The sequence below is a fragment of the Oncorhynchus tshawytscha genome, linkage group LG11 (assembly GCF_018296145.1).
Source record: "Oncorhynchus tshawytscha isolate Ot180627B linkage group LG11, Otsh_v2.0, whole genome shotgun sequence".
Lineage (NCBI taxonomy): Eukaryota > Metazoa > Chordata > Actinopteri > Salmoniformes > Salmonidae > Oncorhynchus > Oncorhynchus tshawytscha.
Window position 1 is genome coordinate 12,278,656 of NC_056439.1, and position 20,339 is coordinate 12,298,994.

Sequence of the window (20,339 nt, forward strand, 5' to 3'; positions counted from 1 at the left end):
AAATCTGGTTCAGTCTGCTTTCCAACAGACATTGGGAGACAAATTCACCTTTCAGCAGGACAATAACTGAAATCAAAAGGCCAAATATACACTGAAATTGCCCACCAAGATGACAGTTTTGACTTAAATCGGCTTGAAAATCTATTACAAGACTTGAAAATGGCTGTGAAAACCTGACAGAGCTTGAAGAATTTAGCAAATAATAATGTGCAAATATTTCACAATCCAGGTGTGAAATCCTTAAAGACTTACCCAGAAAGACTCACAGCTGTAATTGCTGCCAAAGGTGAATCTAATATGTATTGACTCTGGGGTGTGAATACTTATGTAAATATAAATATTTGATACATTTTTAATTCAGGCTGTAACACAATAAAATGTTGAATAAGTCAAGGGGTATGAATACTTTCTGAAGGCACTGTAAGCAATGCAGAAGCAGATGTGCTTGTAATCTAACATTTGACTGTCTGTTTATCTTTGAAGTAGAGCTGGGCCCGGTTTCCCAAAAGCATCTGAAGGCTAAATGTTATTTCTGGCTCAATTCTTGGCTAGGACCGTGTGGACCTGGGCCCCAGCTGCATTTGAGGCGTGGGTAGAGAAATGAGGCCATGGTAGTGCTGTGGTGTTAGCCAGCCCTCTCTGTAGTAATATGTATAGAGGAGAGGGAGGAGGCTGCGTGAGTAAGCCCTTGTTCCCCGCCTCCAGTCAGCTGTTTGAGTTGTAGAAAATCAGTCAGCCACTAAGATGACGCCTCTTAAGCCTCTGGAACTGGTACTGTATATCTCTTTCTCTCTTTCTCTCTTATTCACTTCGGGCCAAATCCTAATTACAGTTACGTGCAACTCAAACTCTCATTCAAATATTCAAGTTACAGTACATCAATAAACGATTTGTTGTCTCGCTCCACATTCATGTACTGAACTAGGCTAAACATAATCACCCTCATTCTGGCCATCCCAGATGCTGACGCCACTGACTAACCTCTGTAGGATTTCCTCAGGATGATTGTATAAAAGGGTAGCAGAGAGGAGCTTGACAGATGGAAGCACTAATAGCTCTCTCTTCTCTGCATTCTTCAAACATGGACTGTATACAGGCAGCGGAGTTGTCATTGTTGATGTTCTTAGTAATGACAATGCAAGAACCCAGTTATTACTGTACAAATTATGTTGTTTTGCTTTTATGAGAAGCTGTAAATTCTATATGCCATCTGAAAAATGAAGGAAATTTGTGGGAGAAATGTGACAGGTGAATAATAGAAACACTGGTGTCCTGCCCGGCAAGAATAAATGAATGAATGTCAAGCTTAACTGCCCTGTTTTAGTCATTGTAACTGTGTTAGCATCAATTACCAGGTTTCCAACCATTTCTTGTGGATGAATTACCTGAAGCATGAAAAAAATAGGCTGTGAAACAGGAAATGCCGGTACAATTTTATAAATGTCGACAATTTGTTCATTCGACATGGTGGGGTCTTTTTGGTACGTGGGAATTTAACAGAAAAATACATTTGTATGCGCACTACATCATCACGCACAGCCCGTATTGTTTAATGCCGATTTTTAAATATTCAGCCTGAAGATCTGTTGCCAATTGGATGGAAATTCAGCTAATATGGTGAAAATAGTTGTGTTCTTCCAGTTTTTGTCACTAGCTAGTTTTCCACCCTCAAAAAGATATGTGCATTTACCAGCAGTGGTGTGTTTCCATCAAACTGGCTTGTTGCGAATAGCAAACTGTGTGTAATGAATAAATACTTTTAAAAAATACTTTGTCCTTTAACTTTTCATTTATTGATTAAAAACAGAAGTTTTGTATTTCTATCCCATGTTGTATTCTGTCAATGGTTTTGCCACAAAAAGCCCTGCGATAAATGGCAAATTTGCCAATGCACATGCACTCTTGCCAATAGCTCGCAAATATAGTGCAGAGGGTACATTTTGAGATTGTGGATAACAGAAACATAATATTTATTTTTCAATTGGCAGACAAACACAAATTAAGCATACAAATTAAGACCCTTGATATTTATTGGAAATTAGTATCAAGCTCATCACCGTGCACTTTCATCACCATGTAAAGTTCATCATCATTTATTTAATCTGTAGCCTAATAAACTGCATTCTTTTCCAAGTCATAGTCAGTGGACCACATAGCATCACGTGACTGTAGTTTACTTGACAGTTATTCTATTGTAACGGTTTTCTGTAGGCAAAGGAGAGTCAGACCAAAATGCGGCGTGGCTATTGCGATCCATGTTTAATGAAACAAAGTAAACACGAATCAAATACAAAAACAATAAACGTAACACGAAAACCGAAACAGCCTAATACTGGTGCAAAGTAACACAGAGACAGAACAAGGACATAAGGACAATCACCCACCAAACACAGAAAAGAATATGGCTGCCTAAATATGGTTTCCAATCAGAGACAACGATAAACACCTGCCTCTGATTGAGAACCATTCCAGACAGCCATAGACTATGCTAGATACCCCTACTAATATACAAACCCAATACCTAACAAAAACCAAGACAAAACACACCACATACAAAACCCATGTCACACCCTGGCCTGACCAAATTAATAAAGAAAATACTAAGACCAGGGCGTGACAGAACCCCCCCCCCCCCAAGGTGCGGACTCCCGACCGCACAACTAAACCCATAGGGGAGGGTCCGGGTGGGCGTCTGTCCACGGTGGCGGCTCCGGCGCGGGACGTGGACCCCACTCTAGCAAAGTCTTAGTCCCTTTGCCTCGCGTCCTTAGATAGGCGACCCTCGCCACCGACCTTGGCCTAGTAGTCCTCACCAAGGGCCCCACTGGACTGAGGGGTAGCTCGGGACTGAGGGGTAGCTCGGGACTGAGGGGTAGCTCGGCACTGAGGGGTAGCTCGGCACTGAGGGGTAGCTCGGCACTGAGGGGTAGCTCGGCACTGAGGGGAAGCGCGGCAATGAGGGGAAGCTCGGGCAGGTAGTAGGCTCTGGCAGATCCTGGCTGGCTGGTGGTTCTGGCAGATCCTTGCTGACTGGCGGTTCCGGCGGATCCTGGCTGACTGGCGGATCCTGGCTGACTGGCGGATCCTGGCTGACTGGCGGATCGGGAAGATCCTGGCTGACTGGCAGCTGTGGCTGCTCCATGCTGACTGGCGGCTCTGGCTGCTCCATACAGACTGGCAGCTCTGGCGGCTCCTTGCAGACTGGCAGCTCTGGCGGCATCCTGCAGACTGGCAGCTCTGGCGGCATCCTGCAGACTGGCAGCTCTGGCGGCATCCTGCAGACTGGCAGCTCTGGCGGCATCCTGCAGACTGGCAGCTCTGGCGGCATCCTGCAGACTGGCAGCTCCTTGCAGACTGGCAGCTCCTTGCAGACTGGCAGCTCTGAACAGGCGGGAGACTCCGGCAGCGCTGTAGAGGCAGAAGGCTCTGGCAGCGCTAAACAGGAGGGAGACTCCGGCAGCGCTGTAGAGGAGGAAGGCTCTGGCAGCGCTGGACAGGCGAGGCGCACTGTAGGCCTGATGCGTGGTGCTGGCACTGGTGGTACTGTGCCGAGAACACGCACAGGAAGCCTGGTGCGGGGAGCTGCTACCGGAGGGCTGGGGTGTGGAGGTGGTACTGGATAGACCGGACCGTGCAGGCGCACTGGAGCTCTTGAGCACCGAGCCTGCCCAACCCTACCTGGTTGAATGCTCCCGGTCCAAGAGGTGGACCAAAACGCAGCGTGGTGGTTATTCATGTTTTTTAATAGACACTAGACATGAATAAACTAACAAAAACAATAAACGTGGAAAACCAAAAACAGCCCTATCTGGTGCAAAACACAGAGACAGGAACAATCACCCACAAACACACAGTGAAACCCAGGCTACCTAAATATGGTTCCCAATCAGAGACAATGACTAACACCTGCCTCTGATTGAGAACCATATCAGGCCAGACATAGAAATAGACAAACAAGACATCCAACATAGAATGCCCACTCAGATCACACCCTGACCAACCAAAACATAGAAACATACAAAGCAAACTATGGTCAGGGTGTGACATCTATTCTATCAACAATACTCGCCTGATCTATTTCACTGACAAAAAAATCATTCTTCCCTGTTGAATGTATATTGTTTTGTCGACATTTAGGGAAGTTTACTGACAATGTGTTTCCGTCAGGCCTATAGTGATTTAAAAAATATTTTTTATCCGACACGTACTTGACTCGCATAAAAATGGTTGAATGGAAACATGGTTATAGTCACATAAGCATTTGGTCCATTACCAATATATAATTGGGCTGCTGATACTGAGCAACACCAAGGATAAATAGTATTTATTGGTACACTATATATAACAAACATTAGGAACACCTTCCTAATATTGAGTTGCATCCCTCCATTTTGCCCTCAGAACATCCTCAATTTGTCGAAACCGTTCCATAGGGATGCTGGCCCATTTTGACTTCAATGCTTCCCCCAGTTGTATTTATTTGTATTTATTAGGGATCCCCATTAGCTTCTACCAAGGCAGCAGTTACTGTTCCTGGGGTCCAAACACATTAAGGCACTTATATCACACACAAAACAAAATAGAAAACAGTACATAAAAATACATTATTACACCACTATATATCTACAATACAACATGTATAATACCACCATACAACAATATTACAATATACATGTGTGTAGAGTGCGTGTGCTAGCGTTTGTGTGCATATGCCTGTGTCTGTACCCGTGCGTGTGTGTGTCTCTTCACAGTACCCACTGTTCCATAAGGTGTATTTTTATCTGTTTTTAAATCTGATTCTATTTCTTGCATCAGTTACCTCATGTGGAATAGAGTTCCATGTAGTCATGGCTCTATGTAGTACTGTGTGCCTCCCATAGTCTGTTCTGGACTTGAAGAGACCTCTGGTGTCTTGTCTTGTGGGATATGCATGGGGATCTGTGCTGTGTGCTAGTAGTTGTCTAGTTGACTTCAATATTTTGTCTTGCCCATTCACCCTCTGAAGGGCAAACATACACAATTCATGTCTCAATTGTCTCAAGGCTTAAAAACCCTTCTTTAACCTGTCTCCTTCCCTTCACCCTTTATTTGGCTCCGAGTGGCGCAGTGGTCTAAGACACTGCATCATAGTGCAAGCGATCACTGCAGCACCTGGTTTGAATCCAGGCTCCATCACATCTTGGGAGTCCCGTAGGGCGGCGCACAATTGACCCAGTGTCGTCCGGGTTTGGCCGGGGTAGGCCTTCATTGTAAATAAGAATCTGTTCTTAACTGACTTGCCTAGTTAAATTAAATATATATATTTTTTACACTGACTGAAGTGAATTTAATAAATTACATCAATAAGGGATCATAGCTTTGAACTGGATTATCTTGGTCAGTCTACGTCATGGAAAGAGCAGGTGTCCTCAATGTTTTGTATACGTGTGAAAATGTAGAGTTTCCATCAACTTTGCTCGAACGCAATGTAAATATCAAAGAACTTCACCGTTCACGGGCAGAGTAGTGGGTGGAACCATCCACTTCAGAAAAAGGTTTCCATTTATTATGTGTTGTCGAATTCATACAAATATTTACTGCAACTGTAGTAAGGTGGGCAATACGAGAGGTCTTCAGATGGACCTTTTTTGTATTATTTTCCTTGAAAGAACAACTAGTGGGTTTTGAGTGCTTCTCCACTATTTGGAAAGTTGGTCTGCCTAATCTTCAGTCTGGGAGCAGGTTCGTGTCTCCTCCCTCTGTACATAAAAACAGTTTAAAACTGTATAACACAATAGTGTCTTTTGGAAACTGGTTAATATATCCTAAAGTCAATAGCGAATGGGATTATGTATATATTTATGTTGCCGTTAATGTATTTAAAATCTATTTAGGCAAGTTAACCAAGTGTTTGTTGGCTTTTTTTTATTTGACCTTTTATTTAACTAGGCAAGTCAGTTAAGAACAAATTCTTATTTACAATGACGGCCTACCCTGGCCAAACCCTAACGACGCTGTGCCAATTGTGTGCCACCCTATGGGACTCCCAATCACGGCCGGTTGTGATACAGCCTGGAATCGAACCAGGGTCTGTAGTGACATATCTAGCACTGAGCTGCAGTGCCTTAGACAACTGCTTGAGAGAATGTGTGTGCATTACCGGTGGAGAGCTTTGAAAACTGGTGAATTTGAACTTGATTGTGATTGGTTACACCTCCCTTGTCTTTGCGAGGACTAGTTCACTTAGAACCGGGCTCAGAGTATTCACGCTTGGGTTTCTGAAGGCTCATGCTTTTTAATATGGTAGGATCTGGCTAAATGTGTGGTGAGAGAAGGCAGGGATATTTTATAGGGGAGAGTGGAGCTCAATTTATCCCAATCTCCCTTACAGATGATCACCTTTGTGCCTCTTTAATTGACATGACTTAAAAATGATAGCGCTATTATAACCATATGAAGCGATACTAGTTCTGGGAGGAGACTGCTGAGCTTTGCTACCATTCAGATTCGGTCATTTACTGAATCCCGGGGCTATATTATGTAGGAGTGCTGATCAGTTTTTCCTTTTAAATCATAGTGATTATAAGATTATTATGGACAGGAGGGACCTGATTCTAGATCAGCACTCCAACTCTGAGACCCACAGTTCATTCACTGACTAGTCTGTTTCTCCCTACTGCAGGTGATGTGTCTCCCATCAGCATGTCTCCTATCAGCCAGTCCCAGTTCATCCCACTGGGGGAGATCCTGTGTCTGGCTATCTCAGCAATGAACTCTGCTCGCAAGCCCGTCAGCCAGGAGGCGCTGATGGAACACCTCGCCACCTGCTTCCCAGGTACAGTAGCCACAGTGTGAAATTTATAGCGTTAGCACAATTACTAAGTCTATGGGTATGTTGAGGCTGTGTTGATTAGGCACAAAATGGAATAAACAAACTGAAATAGGGAGGAACTGCCTTGCCGTCTCCAATAAGTAACGTTCATTTTCCATTGTGAAACATTTTTAAACACTTTCTGTTGCGTGCCCTAATTAACACAACCCCTGCAACCCCTTAAAAACACACACACACACACACACACACACACACACACACACACACAATGTCCTTATGGTAGTGTATGCATTCATGGCCCATTTGATAGTTGTCGAGAGGCAGTTTGTTAAAGGCATTCAAAATCCCTGTCCCCTTCACTCATTCCAGGGTTCCACGCTGCAGCAGCGTTATATACTGAGCAAAAATATAAACGCAACATGCAACAATTTCAAAGGCTTTACTGAGTTACAGGTCTTATAAGGAAATCAGTTCATTTAAATAAATAAATTAGGCACTAATATATGGATTTCACATGACCTGAGAATACAGATATGCATCTGTTAGTCACAGGTAACTTAAAGGAAAAAAAGGTGGAAGTATGGATCAGAAAACCAGTCAGTATCTGGTGTGACACATCTCCTTCACATAGAGTTGATCAGGCTGTTGATTGTGGCCTGTGGAATGTTCTCTCACTCCTCTTCAATGGCTGTGTGAAGTTTCTGTATATTGGCGGGAACTGTTGTGCACGTCAATCCAAAGCATTCCAAACATGCTCAATTGGTGACATGTCGGGTGAGTATGCAGGCCATGGGACATTTTCAGTTTCCAGGAATTATATATAGATCCTTGCGATACATTATCATGCTGAAACATGAGGTGACGGCGGCGGATGAATGACACGACAATAGGCCTCAGAATCTCATCACGGTATCTCTGTGATTGAAATGTATTTGTCACATGCGCCGAATACAACAGGTGTAGACCTTACAGTGAAATGCTTACTTACGAGCCCCTGACCATCAATGCAGTTTTAAGAAAAATACCTACAGAAAATAATAAATAAAATAATAAATAATTAAAGAGCAGCAGTAAGATGACAATAGCGAGGCTATATACAAGGGGTACTGGTACAGAGTCAATGTGCGGGGGCACCGGTTGGTCAAGGTAATTGAGGTAATATGTACATGTAGGTAGAGTTATTAATGTGACTATGCATAGATAATAACAGAGTAGCAATACAAATAGTCTGGGTAGCCATTTGATTAGATTAGATGTTCTTATGGCTTGGGGATAGAAGCTGTTCAGAAGCCTCTTGGACCTAGACTTGGCGCTCCGGTACCGCTTGCCATACAGTAGCAGAGAGAACAGTCTATGACTAGGGTGGCTGGAGTCTTTGACAATTTTAGGGCCTTCCCCTGACACCGCCTGGGATAGAGGTCCTGGATGGCAGGAAGCTTGGCCCCAGTGATGTACTGTGTCATACACACCACCCTCTGTATTGCTTTGCGGTTGGAGGCCGAGCAGTTGCTGTACCAGGCAGTGATGCAACCCGTCAGGATGCTCTCGATGGTGCAGCTGTAGAACCTTTTGAGGATCTGAAGACCCATGCCAAATCTTTTCTGGGGGGGAATAGGTTTTGTCATGCCCTCTTCACGACTCTCACGTGGAGAGGTATACGCCCACTAAAAACCACTTAGCACCTAGAGTGATGGAGTAGTAACTATTACCCATGAAAAATGAGTGATGTTTGCGAGAACAGTGGCAGTGATAGCGATAGAGAAGGAGCAGCTTCCAACAAAGACATTATTGATAAAAAGGGTTCAACTGTCTCAGATATTTGGAAGTGGTTTGGCTTTTTGAAGTCCGACAAAGAGCAGAGCAATGTTCGGCGCAATTTGTGCCGTAGACAGGTGGCTACCAAGTCTGGTAATACGACAAACCCTTTTCAACCTTTTTGAAGCAAAATCACTATTTGGAACATGCAGAAAGTTTGTTTATGCAACGGTATTGATAAACGCCACTCAAGCACCAGCCAATCGAGGGATGTTCACCCGGAGCAGTCAACACTGACAGCGTTTATGCCCTATGAGCAAACATCAAAAAGTCACAAAGACATCACCAAATGCTATTATACATTGCACTGCTAAGGACATGCTACCAATTAACACAGTCGAAAAGGAACGTTTCAAGAGGCTTTTCAATTTAATTGAATCTCCGAATGTAGGTAAAAAGTTGAGGAACAGCTCAAGACAGATTTGACGTATTTTGCTACTACCACCGATCTGTGGTCTAGTCACACGCCAGAGCCTTATATTAGCCCCACTATCCACTATGTTGACAAAGAGTGGAATCTTCAAAATAAATGCCTTCAAACATCATACTTTCCCGAAGACCATATGGGTGAAGCTATAGTAGAGGGGCTCATTGACGCTCTCGCCTCCTGGGGACTTAGTCAAGACAGACAGGTCTGCATAACAGCGGATAGTGGTGCGAATGAAGGCCGCTTAAATCAACTAATGGACCGGACTGCAATGTTATGGACATCGTCTGCGCTTGGCCATTAGTAAGTAACCTTGTCAATTGTGTATATTGTGTATATATTTTTTAATCTACTGATTCAAGTTAAATATTACATTTGTACATGATTAAAAGGGATTATTGTGATTTTAACATTGTATTAAAATGTCTTGATTTATCTTAGAGAGAGTGGGTAGAGACAAACGGGTGGATCGAGCAATTGGAGTGTGTAAGAAAGTGGTAGGTGCCTTTTCCTATTCGGGGAAAAAGAAGAGAGACCTGGCAGTTGCTCAAAAAGAACACAGCCTACCCCAGCACAAGTTGGTGACAGAGTCGCCTACCAGGCGGAGATCACGTCAAAAGATGGTGCAAAGAGTACTGGAGCAGGAGAAAGCCATTTCACACGTTTTGCGCAGTGACAAGAAGACATTTAGCTCCCACCTATACAGATATAGATGTTCTGGAGTCCATCAACCAGGCATTGACCCCACTCCTAGAATTCACAGATGCTCTGTCTGGTGAGTCTTATGTCAGTGTGTCTTACTTGAAGCCAGTACTACACCTGTTCAATACAGAGTTCATGAAACCTGATGATGGTGAAACAGAGCTCACCCAAACCATCAAAACAATAGTCATGGACTATCTGAATGAGACATATGATGACCTAGCCACATATGACCTCCTGGACATAGACTCGTTGGTCGACCATCGGTTTAAAACACATTACATCAAAGAGGAGGAGGTGGGCCACATAAAAGCAAGAGCTGTCTCAGAGATGGTCAATGAGGGACATGAAAACCCAAGCCCAGCACAGGGAGATGTTGCTGCTGCTTCACCACAACTGCCAGCTAAAAAGTGAAAGTCACTGGCCATTTTTTTTCAAAAAAACTTTCTTACTACAGGTCTTACTGAAATCCAGCTGGTAGAAAAGGAACTCAGTTGCTACCATCAGTCTCCTGATGCTGACAGTGAATCCAGTCCACTGGACTGGTGGAAGATCCATCAAATAAACCGAAGCATTAAAGCCTTCGGTTTGTTCAGGCAGGCTTGAGTCTGAAGCAGAAATGATCCTTTTAAACATTGTTTGATTAAAATTGTGATAATTATCATTAAAGCTAGAGACATTAGACACTTTTTCTTGCTAGTTGTAAGACAACTACCCCAACATAAATGATAATGTGCTATTTAGGCTAACAGTTATAATGCATATTGACTTTCGATATTTTTAATTTTTTAAATTTCTTGCTCATGACTTGTAAGGCTTCACAGCTTAATTTTTTTGAATTAATGTTATCTGTGAGTTCTGCTTCTGACAATAAATAAGAAACATTAAAGCCTTTGGTTTGTTTAGGCATTCTTGAGTCTGAAGCAGATATGCACCTTTTTAAACATTTGATTAACATTGTGATACTTATTGTTATCGAATGGAAAAAAATAATATAAATAATATAAAACTTTCAGTGTGACTGAAGTATGTTTTGAGTTGAATGATGTAATGATTAGAAAGTTGTAGGCCATTATTTGGGTAGAGAAATATGATGACAGCTCTAGTGATGATAGCGCTTTAAAAATAATTTTTGTGATTATTGAAGAACTATGTAGAATACAGTGCATTCAGAAAGTTTTCAGACCCCTTGACTACTTCTAAATTGGATTAAGTTGAGGTTTTTTTTACCCCTCAACAATCTACACACATTAACCCATAATGAAAAAGCAGACTGTTTTTTAGAAATGTTTGCAAATTAAATATCACATTTGCATAAGTATTCAGACCTTTTACTCAGTACTTTGTTGAAGCACCTTTGGCAGCGATGACAGCCTCGGGTCTTCTTGGGTGGGACTCTATTTGGGGAGTTTCTCCCATTCTTCTTTGCAGATACTCTCAAGCACTGTCAGGTTGGATGGGGAGGGTCGCTGCACAGCTATTTTCAGGTCTCTCCAGAGATGTTCGATCGGGTTCATGTCCGGGCTCTGGATGGGCCACTCAAGGACATTCAGAGACTTGTCCCGAAGCAACTCCTGTGTTGTCTTGGTTGTGTGCTTAGGATTGTTGTCCTGTTGGAAGATAAACCTTCATCCCAGTCTGAGATCCTGAGCGCTCTGGATCAGGTTTTCATCAAGGAACTCTCTGTACATTGCTCCGTTCATCTTTCCCTCGATCCTGAATAGCCTCCCAATCCCTGCCACTGAATAACATCCTCACAGCATGATGCTGCCATCACCATGCTTCACCTGGTGCCAGGTTTCCTCCAGGCGTGATGCTTGGCATTCAGGCCAAGGAGTTCAATCTTGGTTTCATCAGACCACAGAATCTCGTTTCTCATGGTCTGAGAGTCCTTTAGGGGCCTTTTGGAAAACTCCAAGCAGGCTGTCATGTGCCTTTTACTGAGGATTGGCTTCCGTCTGGCCACTCTACCATAAAGGCCTGATTGGTGGAGTGCTGCAGAGATGGTTGTCCTTCTGGAAGGTTCACCCATCTCCACAGAGGAACACTGGAGCTCTTTCAGAGTGACCATCGGGTTCTTGGTCACCTCCCTGACCAAGGCCCTTCTCCCCCGATTGCTCAGTTTGGCCGGGCAGTCAGCTCTAGGAAGAGTCTTGGTGGTTCCAAACGTCTTCCATTTAAGAATGATGGAGGCCACTGTGTTCTTGGGGACCTTCAATGCTGCAGACATTTTTTGGAATACTTCCCCAGATCTGTGCCTTGACACAATCCTGTTTCGCAGCTCTACGGATAATTGCTTCAAGCTCATGGCTTGGTTTTTGCTCTGACATGCACTGTCAACTGTGGGACCTTATACAGACAGGTGTGTGCCTTTCCAAATCATGTCCAATCAACTGAATTTACCACAGATGGACACCAATCAAGTTGTAGTAACATCTCAAGGATGATCAATTGAAACAGGATGCACCGGAGATACATTTTGAGTCTCATAGCAAAGGGTGTGAATACATATGTAAAAAAATATATATTCTAAAAACCTGTTTTTGCTTTGTCATTATGGGATATTGTGTGTTGATTAATGATTAAAAATATTTAATCCATTTTAGAATAAGGCTGTCAAGTAACAAAATGTGGGGAAAGTCAATGGGTCTGAATACTTTCTGAACTGTGTATGTAGACCTACTGATAGCTAGCTTCTGGCTAAAAGTACATTTCCTGAAGAAAATGTGGTGTGTGTGTGTGGTGCCAGCTTCTTTTGAAGTATGTGTGGTTTCGAAATATGTTATAGTCGTGGTAGTGTCTGCAGTAGTAATGATGGTGACTGATTATAGTTGGGAAAAGTAGGTAGATGAAAAGATAGGATAGCTTGAACATATGAACGTTGGTTTGGTGTATCTCGCTTGAACTGTTCAAGAGTTACTGGTGGTGATTTATTTTATAGAAATGTATGCAAATGTACAAAGTTATAGTTGATACAACTTTTTAAAGAATGTGAAATTAGGATAGCCTGAACATGTGAAAGATGGTGGTTGTGTCTACAGTGGTTTTTATTATTTTTTTAACTAGTCAAGACAGTTTAGAAAGAAATTCTTATTTACAATTTACCCCGGCCAAATCCTAACCCGGACAATGCTTGGCCAATTGTGCGCCGCCCAATGGGACTCCAATCACGTCTGGTTGTGATACAGCCTGGAATTGAACCAGGGTCTGTAGTGATACCTCTAGCACTGAGATGCCGTGCCTTACACCGCTGCACCACTCAGAAGCCCCCTGAGTGACTGGTTATAGTTGAAAAAGTAGATAGATGAAAAGATTGATTGAATGATTAGATTGGTTTATAGGATAGGACAGCCTGAACATTGGGTTGGTGTCTCTAGCTTGAACTATTCAAGAGTTACAATTATTGTTGTTGGGTATTATATGCTAATGTATTCTCATTTAAGTAGTAATAATTTATAGTGGAGACCAGAGCTAGTGCGAACCAGAGCTAGCTAGCTATGCCCAGGACCAGAGCTGGGGTCAGAGCTAGTGCAGACCAGATCGGTAGTTGTGGTCAGTAGTTCTGTAGTTGTGTTGCAGGTTCTTTGGACCCTACAGTATAGACATGGTCAGTACTTGTGTGGTTGTGGTCAGCATTTGTGCTTTTGTGGTCATTAGTTGTGCGGTTCAGTAGTTTTGTGATCAGTAGTTGTGTGGTTGTAGTCAGTAGTTGTGTAGTTCATTGGCTGTGGTCTCAGTAGTTGTGGTCAGTCCTTGGTAAGTACAGTTGAAGTCAGAAGTTTACATACACTTGGAGTCATTAAAACTTGTTTTTCAACCACTCCACAAATTTCTTGTTAATTAACAAACTATAGTTTTGGCAAGTTGGTTAGGACATCTACTTTGTGCATGACACAAGTAATTTTTCCAACAGTTGTTTACAGACAGATTATTTCACTTATAATTCACTGTATCACAATTCCAGTGGGTCAGAAGATTACATACACTAAATTGACTGTGCCTTTAAACAGCTTGGAAAATTCCAGAAAATGATGTCATGGCTTTAGAAGCTTCTGATAGGCTAATTGACATAATTTGAGTCAATTGGAGGTGTACCTGTTGATGTATTTCAAGGCCTACCTTCAAACTCAGTACCTCTTTGCTTGACATCATGGGAAAATCAAATCAGCCAGGAACTCAGAAAAAAAACTGTAGACCTCCACAAGTCTGGTTCATCCTTGGGAACAATTTTCCAAACGCCTGAAGGTACCACGTTCATCTGTACGAACAATAGTACGCAAGTATAAACACCATGGGACCACACAGCCGTCATACTGCTCAGGAAGGAGACGCGTTCTGACTCCTAGAGATGAATGTACTTTGGTGCGAAAAGTGCAAATCAATCACAGAACATCAGCAAAGGACCTTGTAAAGATGCTGGAGGAAAAAGGTACAAAATTATCTATATCCACAGTAAAACTAGTCCTATGTCGACATTACCTCAGGCTGCTCAGCAAGGAAGAAGCCTCTGCTCCAAAACCGCCATAAATAATCCAGACTACGGATTGCAACTGCACACGGGGACAAAGATCGTTCTTTTTGGAGAAATGTCCTCTGGTCTGATGAAACAAAAATAGAACTGTTTGGCCATTAATGACCATTGTTATGTTTGGAGTGAAAAGGGAGTCGCTTGCAAGCCGAAGAACACCATCCCAACCATGAAGCACAGGGGGTGGCAGCATCATGTTGTGGGGGTGCTGGTGCATTTCCCAAAATAGATGGCATGATGAGGAAGGACAATTATGTGGATATATTGAAGCAACATCTCAAGACATCAGTCAGGAAGTCAAAGCTTGGTCCAAATGGACAATGACCCCAAGCATACTTCCAAAGTTGTGGCAAAATGGCATAAGGACAACAAAGTCAAGGTATTGGAGTGGCCATCACAAAGCCCTGACCTCAAGCCTATGGAAAATGTATGGGCAGACCTGAAAAAGCATGTGCGAGCAAGGAGGCCTACAAACCTGACCCAGTTACACCAGCTCTGTCAGGAGGAATGGGCCAAAATTCACCCAACTTATTGTTGGAAGCTTGTGGAAAGTTACCTGTCACGTTTGACCCAAGTTAAACAATTTAAAGGCAATTCTACCAAATTCTAATTGAGTGTATGTAAACTTCTGACCCACTGTGAATGTGATTAAAGAAATAAAAGCAGAAATAAATCATTTTCTCTACTATTATTCTGACGGTTCACATTCTTAAAATAAAGTGGTGATCTAACTGACCTAAGACAGGGAATTGTTACTGGGATTAAATGTCAAGAACGAATGAAACACTCAGTATAAATATATTTGGCTAAGGTGTATGTAAGGTGTTCCGACTTCAACTGTAGCTGTATATTCAGTAGTTGTGTGGTTGTGGTCAGTAGTTGTGGTCAGTAGTTTTGTGGTTGTGGTCAGTAGTTGTGTGGTTGTGGACAGCAGTTGTGGTCAGTGGTTTGGTAAGTAGCTGTGTATTCAGTAGTTGTTTGGTTGTGGTCAGTTGTAGTCAGTAGTTTTGTGGTTTGTCTGTAGTTGTAGTCAGCATTTGTGTTTGTGGTCAGTAGTTATTTGGTTGTGTGGTCAGTAATTTAGTGGTTGTGGTCACTAGTTTAGGTCAGTAGTTATGTGGTCGTGGTAAGGAGTTGTGTTCAGTAGTTGTTGTTAGGAGTTATGGTCTGTAGTTGTGTTTTTTGTGGTCAGTAGCTGTGGGCATTATTTGTGTGGTTGTGGGTAGTAGTTTAGGTCAGTAGTTGTGGTCATTACGTTTTGGGCAGTAGTTTTTGTAAATAGTTGTTGTGGTCAGTAGTTGTGTGGTTGTGGTGAGTAGTTAGAGTCAGTAGTTAGGGTCAGTAGTTAGGGTCAGTAGTTATGGTTAGTAGTTGTGTAGTCAGTAATTGTGTGGTTGTGGTTCTGTAGTTGTGTGGTTAGCAGTTGTGGTCAGTAGTTTTAGTTATTAGATGTGGGCAGTAGCTGTGGTCAGTAGTTGTGTGGTCATGGTCAGTATGTGGTCAGGAGTTGTGTTCAGTAGTTGTGTAGTCAGTAATTGTGTGGCTGTAATCAATAGTTGTGGTGAGTAGTTGTAGTCAGTAGTTTAGTGATTGGTCAGTAGTTGTGTGGTCAGTATTTGTGGTCGGGAGTTGTGTGGTTGTGGTCAAGAGTTAGTCTGTAGGTGTATTGTGGTCAGTAGTTGTAGGTAGTAGTGGTGGTCGGGAGTTATGCTCAGTAGTTGTGCTCAGTAGTTGCGGTAAGTAGTTGTGTGGTTCAGTAGTTGTGTGGTCAGTAGTTGGTTGCAGTCAGTAGTTGTGTGATTGTGGACAGTGATTGTGTTCAGTAGTTTTGGTCATTAGTTGTGTAGTTGTGGTCAGTAGTTGTGTGGTTGTGGTCTGCAGGTGTGTTCAGTAGTTGAGTCAGTAGTTATGGTCTGTAGTTGTGGTGTTGTGGTCGATAGTTGTGTGGCTGTGGTCAGTAGTTGTGTGGTCAATAGTTGTGGTCAGTAGTTGTGTTCAGTGTCTAAACTACTTTTGTTGTCTTTGAAAACTGAAAGAAGTGCAATGATGAATGGGTGAAATATCTAGAGTGAATGGTGGCAATTGTTATCTGTTTGCTAGGCAACAGTTGCCTTGGCTACAGCCAGTATGAGGAACATTCTAACAAAGATGTGTACTTTGAAACTAAATAAATACTGCACTCTGAACCACAAACATATTTGCTAGATTCATGATAGTGTTGTTAGACAAAGCAAGGAAAGTGAACTTTAAAACGTGATGTATTGCTATTGAAATGTGCAGCTGTTGTTGGTAAGCAATGAATCTGCTAGCTTCTGACATGACTTACTGCATCCATAAAGAGAGAGGTTGATGGGTTACAGCTCTATCTATTGATTGGTAGAAGCTATTCCTTATCCACTTTCCAATTTGAATAGCTTTTTTGGAAAGTGGTCAACATTTCAGTTATTTATAAAAAAGTTACAAAAGCTGTTGATGCGGTTACTAAAACAGTGGTAACTTTTTATCAGAATATTTTTGTTCATCATTCAGATTTGAAAAGCAGAGAAGTAGAGGAAGATTTCATATGCTCTAACTTTTTGTCTAAGTTATTGGCCAAGTGGTCAAAGTAGAGGATTTGTGTCAAAAGTTGCATTTACAGTGTGTTGGAAGTGATGATGTCACAATGGGGCCTTTAGAATTATGAGGAATTGCCATGAAAGTGGTTGGAGGACAAAAATAAGAACAATAAAAATGTATAACTTAAAAAGTATAAAATATATCAATAAATTGTAGGTAAGCACACTATTCCTGACCAATCTACACATTTTAAAGTTTGAAATTATTTTCTAGCTTAAACGGTGTAAGAGGAGAAGCGACCTAACTAATAATTGTAAAAAGTATGACGAAGATTTAATGTTGAGACTTCTGCTTTGCAAGTCCCTCCTGAAAATACTTCACTCTTGAAATGTAAGTCATAGAACTTTGGTTTTTAACTGCTGATGTGACTGTAAAACTGTTCTTTCCCCCATCTGTGTTTCCCTCAGGTGTTCCGACACCGAGCTCGGAAATTCTGCGACACACCCTAAACATGCTGGTGCGAGAGAGGAAAATCTACCCAACACCCGAGGGCTACTTCATTGTCACTCCCCAGGCCTACTTTATCACCCCCAACCTCATCCGATCCAACAGCAAGTGGTACCACCTGGACGACCGGCAGCAACAACAGCAGCAGCAGTGTACCTCCCCACAGTCGGGCACCATCACGTCCTCCACCCCGGGCTGCACGAGGGAGAGGCCCAACCAGAAGAACCACGGTGACTCCTACAACACGTACCGCGATGACACACCCATTCCTCATGCCCCGGCTTACCAGAGGAAGTCTCCCAAGGAGCCTCGGGGAGAGCCTCCCTCCTACCCTGAGCCCCCTCCGGCTCCCGTTCAGACGTCACAGTTGCAAGAGCCTCTGATGGACAAGAGCAAGAGCAATGCCCCCTTCCCCTACAAGACTGACACGCTGACCAAAAAAAAGGAGGGCAGTGGTGGTGGCAGCAGTGCCGAGAAGCAATCAAAGAAATTTGGGCTGAAACTGTTCAGGCTGAGCTTCAAGAAAGACAAGCTGAGGCAGCTGGCCACGTTCTCGGCCCAGTTCCCCCCAGAGGAATGGCCCCTCCGCGATGAGGACGCGCCTGCCATCACCATCCCCCGCACTGTGGAGATGGAGATCATCCGGCGGATCAACCCAGACCTGACGGTGGAGAATGTGGCACGCCACACGGCCGTGATGAAGAGGCTGGAGGAGGAGCGTGCCCAGAGGAGAAAAGCAGGCAGCTCGGCTGAGCACAGTGCACGCAGCCGGAGGAGTCGTGGTCACCGTCGGGTGCCGCACGGCAAGTCCCGTTCACACAGCAAGGCTCGCGTCTCCCGGGGTGGCCCGTCCGAGAGTTCCAACCTGGACATGGCCATGGTGGACAGGGATTACAGCCGCTTCTTCAGCCACTCTCTGGTGCGCTCCCCTCGTGAGGCCATGTACACATTGGAGCGCAAACGAAGCGGCGGGACTTACATAGTCCACAGTAACCCCAACATCACAGAGTCCCACTTCCCCGTCACCCCAGAGTGGGACGTGTCCGGAGAGTTGGCGAAAAGGAGGACAGAGATGCCTTTCCCCGAGCCCTCGCGTGGGACATCCAGCGGGAGAGTGCACCGAAGCCACAGTCAAACTCAAGAAGGAAGGAAGTCGCGCGACGAGATGCCCGATCAGGCTAAGGAGAGGTCCCGCTCCATGGATAACGCTTTGAGCCCTCTGGGCGGAATGAGCACCTCTTTGGGGATGTCAGAGGATTATGAGCGGAGTCCCGACGAGCGGAGTCATTACTACACAGATGATGGGACTTTGCGGGCCTCCCAGAAGTCGTCCCACTACTCAAGGATCATGTTCTCGGCTGCCAAGTTCAACTCTGAAATGTATGTGCCTGATTTGGGGAAGGGGAGCTTAGGGAAGGGGAGCTTGGACGAGTCTAGGATCCGAAGCCCACTGGAAAGGAACAAGAGCAGAGACAGCTTGCCGGCCTACAGTGATCTGAAGGGACTCTCGCCCAAGCCCTCGGCGGACGACTACTTCCAGTGCAATACGTCGAACGAAACAATCCTTACCGCCCCTTCACCTCTGTCAAAAGCAGACCACGACACGTTAACCTCGTCTGAGGGAATCCGGAAGGGCACTCCGGCTGATCGCCACACCCCTCACCTTACCTCTCCCCTCACAATGGAATACAAAGAGGACTCTTTGGCAAAGGGACAAAACGGCTCAAAACGGCCAACACCAAGCCAGACCCCAGAGCCCATGCCTAATGGACGTTTGATACAACACCAACACAACGTAGACCCTGGAGGGGGAGGCGGTGGTGGTGGGGCAGACAAGAGGAAGGAGATTTTCAGCAAGGACACTTTGTTCAAGCCTCCACACAACGCGTTGACTGCAGGCTACGTGGAGGGCACCTACACCAAGTCGGGCACCCTGCGAAAGACCCCACACATCAAATCAGCCGATGTTCTTGACAATCTAGAGGCCCAGCAGCCTCCGAATTCAGCAGCTTCCCCCACTTCCGCCCTGGGCCTCCAGGGCTCCGAGCCAGTGGTCCCATCAGCCTCCGAGGCCGCCTTTGACTACTACAATGTGTCGGACGATGACGAGGAGGAGGAGGTGGTGGTGGAGGAGGAGGCCTCACGGGAGGAGTTAGTGGCGGCAGAGGTCAAAGGGCACGGGGAGGGTGAAGTCGGAACCATGCAGTGGCTTCTGGAGCGGGAGAAGGAGTGTGATCTGCAGCGCAAGTTTGAGACTAACCTCACGCTGCTCAGCCCCAAGGAGACAGAGAACAGTAGCAGCCAGAAGTCAGCACACTCGGCACGTCTGGATAGCATGGACAGCAGCAGTGTGACTGTAGACAGTGGATTCAACTCCCCAAGGTAAGCTGAACCTAGTTTGTCCACTACAACAACCAGAGGGTTATGACCAAAGAATACACATAGAAAGTGTATATCATCACAGTCTGTCAAATGTAAACAGCTGGAGACAACTTGTAATTTTTGGAGGTATGTTTCGTACACTCCGCTGCGGATTTGAGATCAAATGTTTTATATGAGGCGACAGTACAAAATGTAACCTTTTATTCGAGGGTATTTTCATACATATCTGTTTTACCGTTTAGATAAGGAATGCACTTTATGTATCTAGTCCCTCCATTTGAAGGTGTTGTGAGTTTTTGGACAAATTCACTTATTTCAATTCGGACGTTATTAGAGGACAAGGCTACAGGTCAGTATCTCACATTTTAGAGAGAGTATTAAAACAGGATGACCAATACTCTTGACAGCTTAGAACATGAATAAAACATATGAGTTTGGTCTGCCGGAGAGAATGTACGTCTATCACGTGTCATCCGTGTCTGGGAGGAATTTACTATGTTTTTCTTTGTTGTAATGAAGTCTGTACAAGTCTTTGAACTGAATGAAACTTAACCGAGCACATGAGGATGTGGAGTTAACCCTAAGAAGGTCCACCTCCCACCAGTCATCTG

At 44.1% G+C, this 20,339-nt stretch overlaps 1 protein-coding gene across 1 annotated transcript in view; it reads left to right on the forward strand.

Annotated features, from left to right (window-relative positions):
• Positions 1 to 20,339, forward strand: part of LOC112261438 (storkhead-box protein 2) — a 39,845-nt gene that overhangs the window by 4,984 nt on the left and 14,522 nt on the right. Inside the window, exons 2-3 of the mRNA XM_024436759.2 lie at positions 6,662 to 6,814; positions 17,307 to 19,728. Of these exons, the coding sequence (XP_024292527.2) occupies positions 6,662 to 6,814; positions 17,307 to 19,728 (2,575 nt within the window). The remainder of the gene's footprint in view (positions 1 to 6,661; positions 6,815 to 17,306; positions 19,729 to 20,339) is intronic.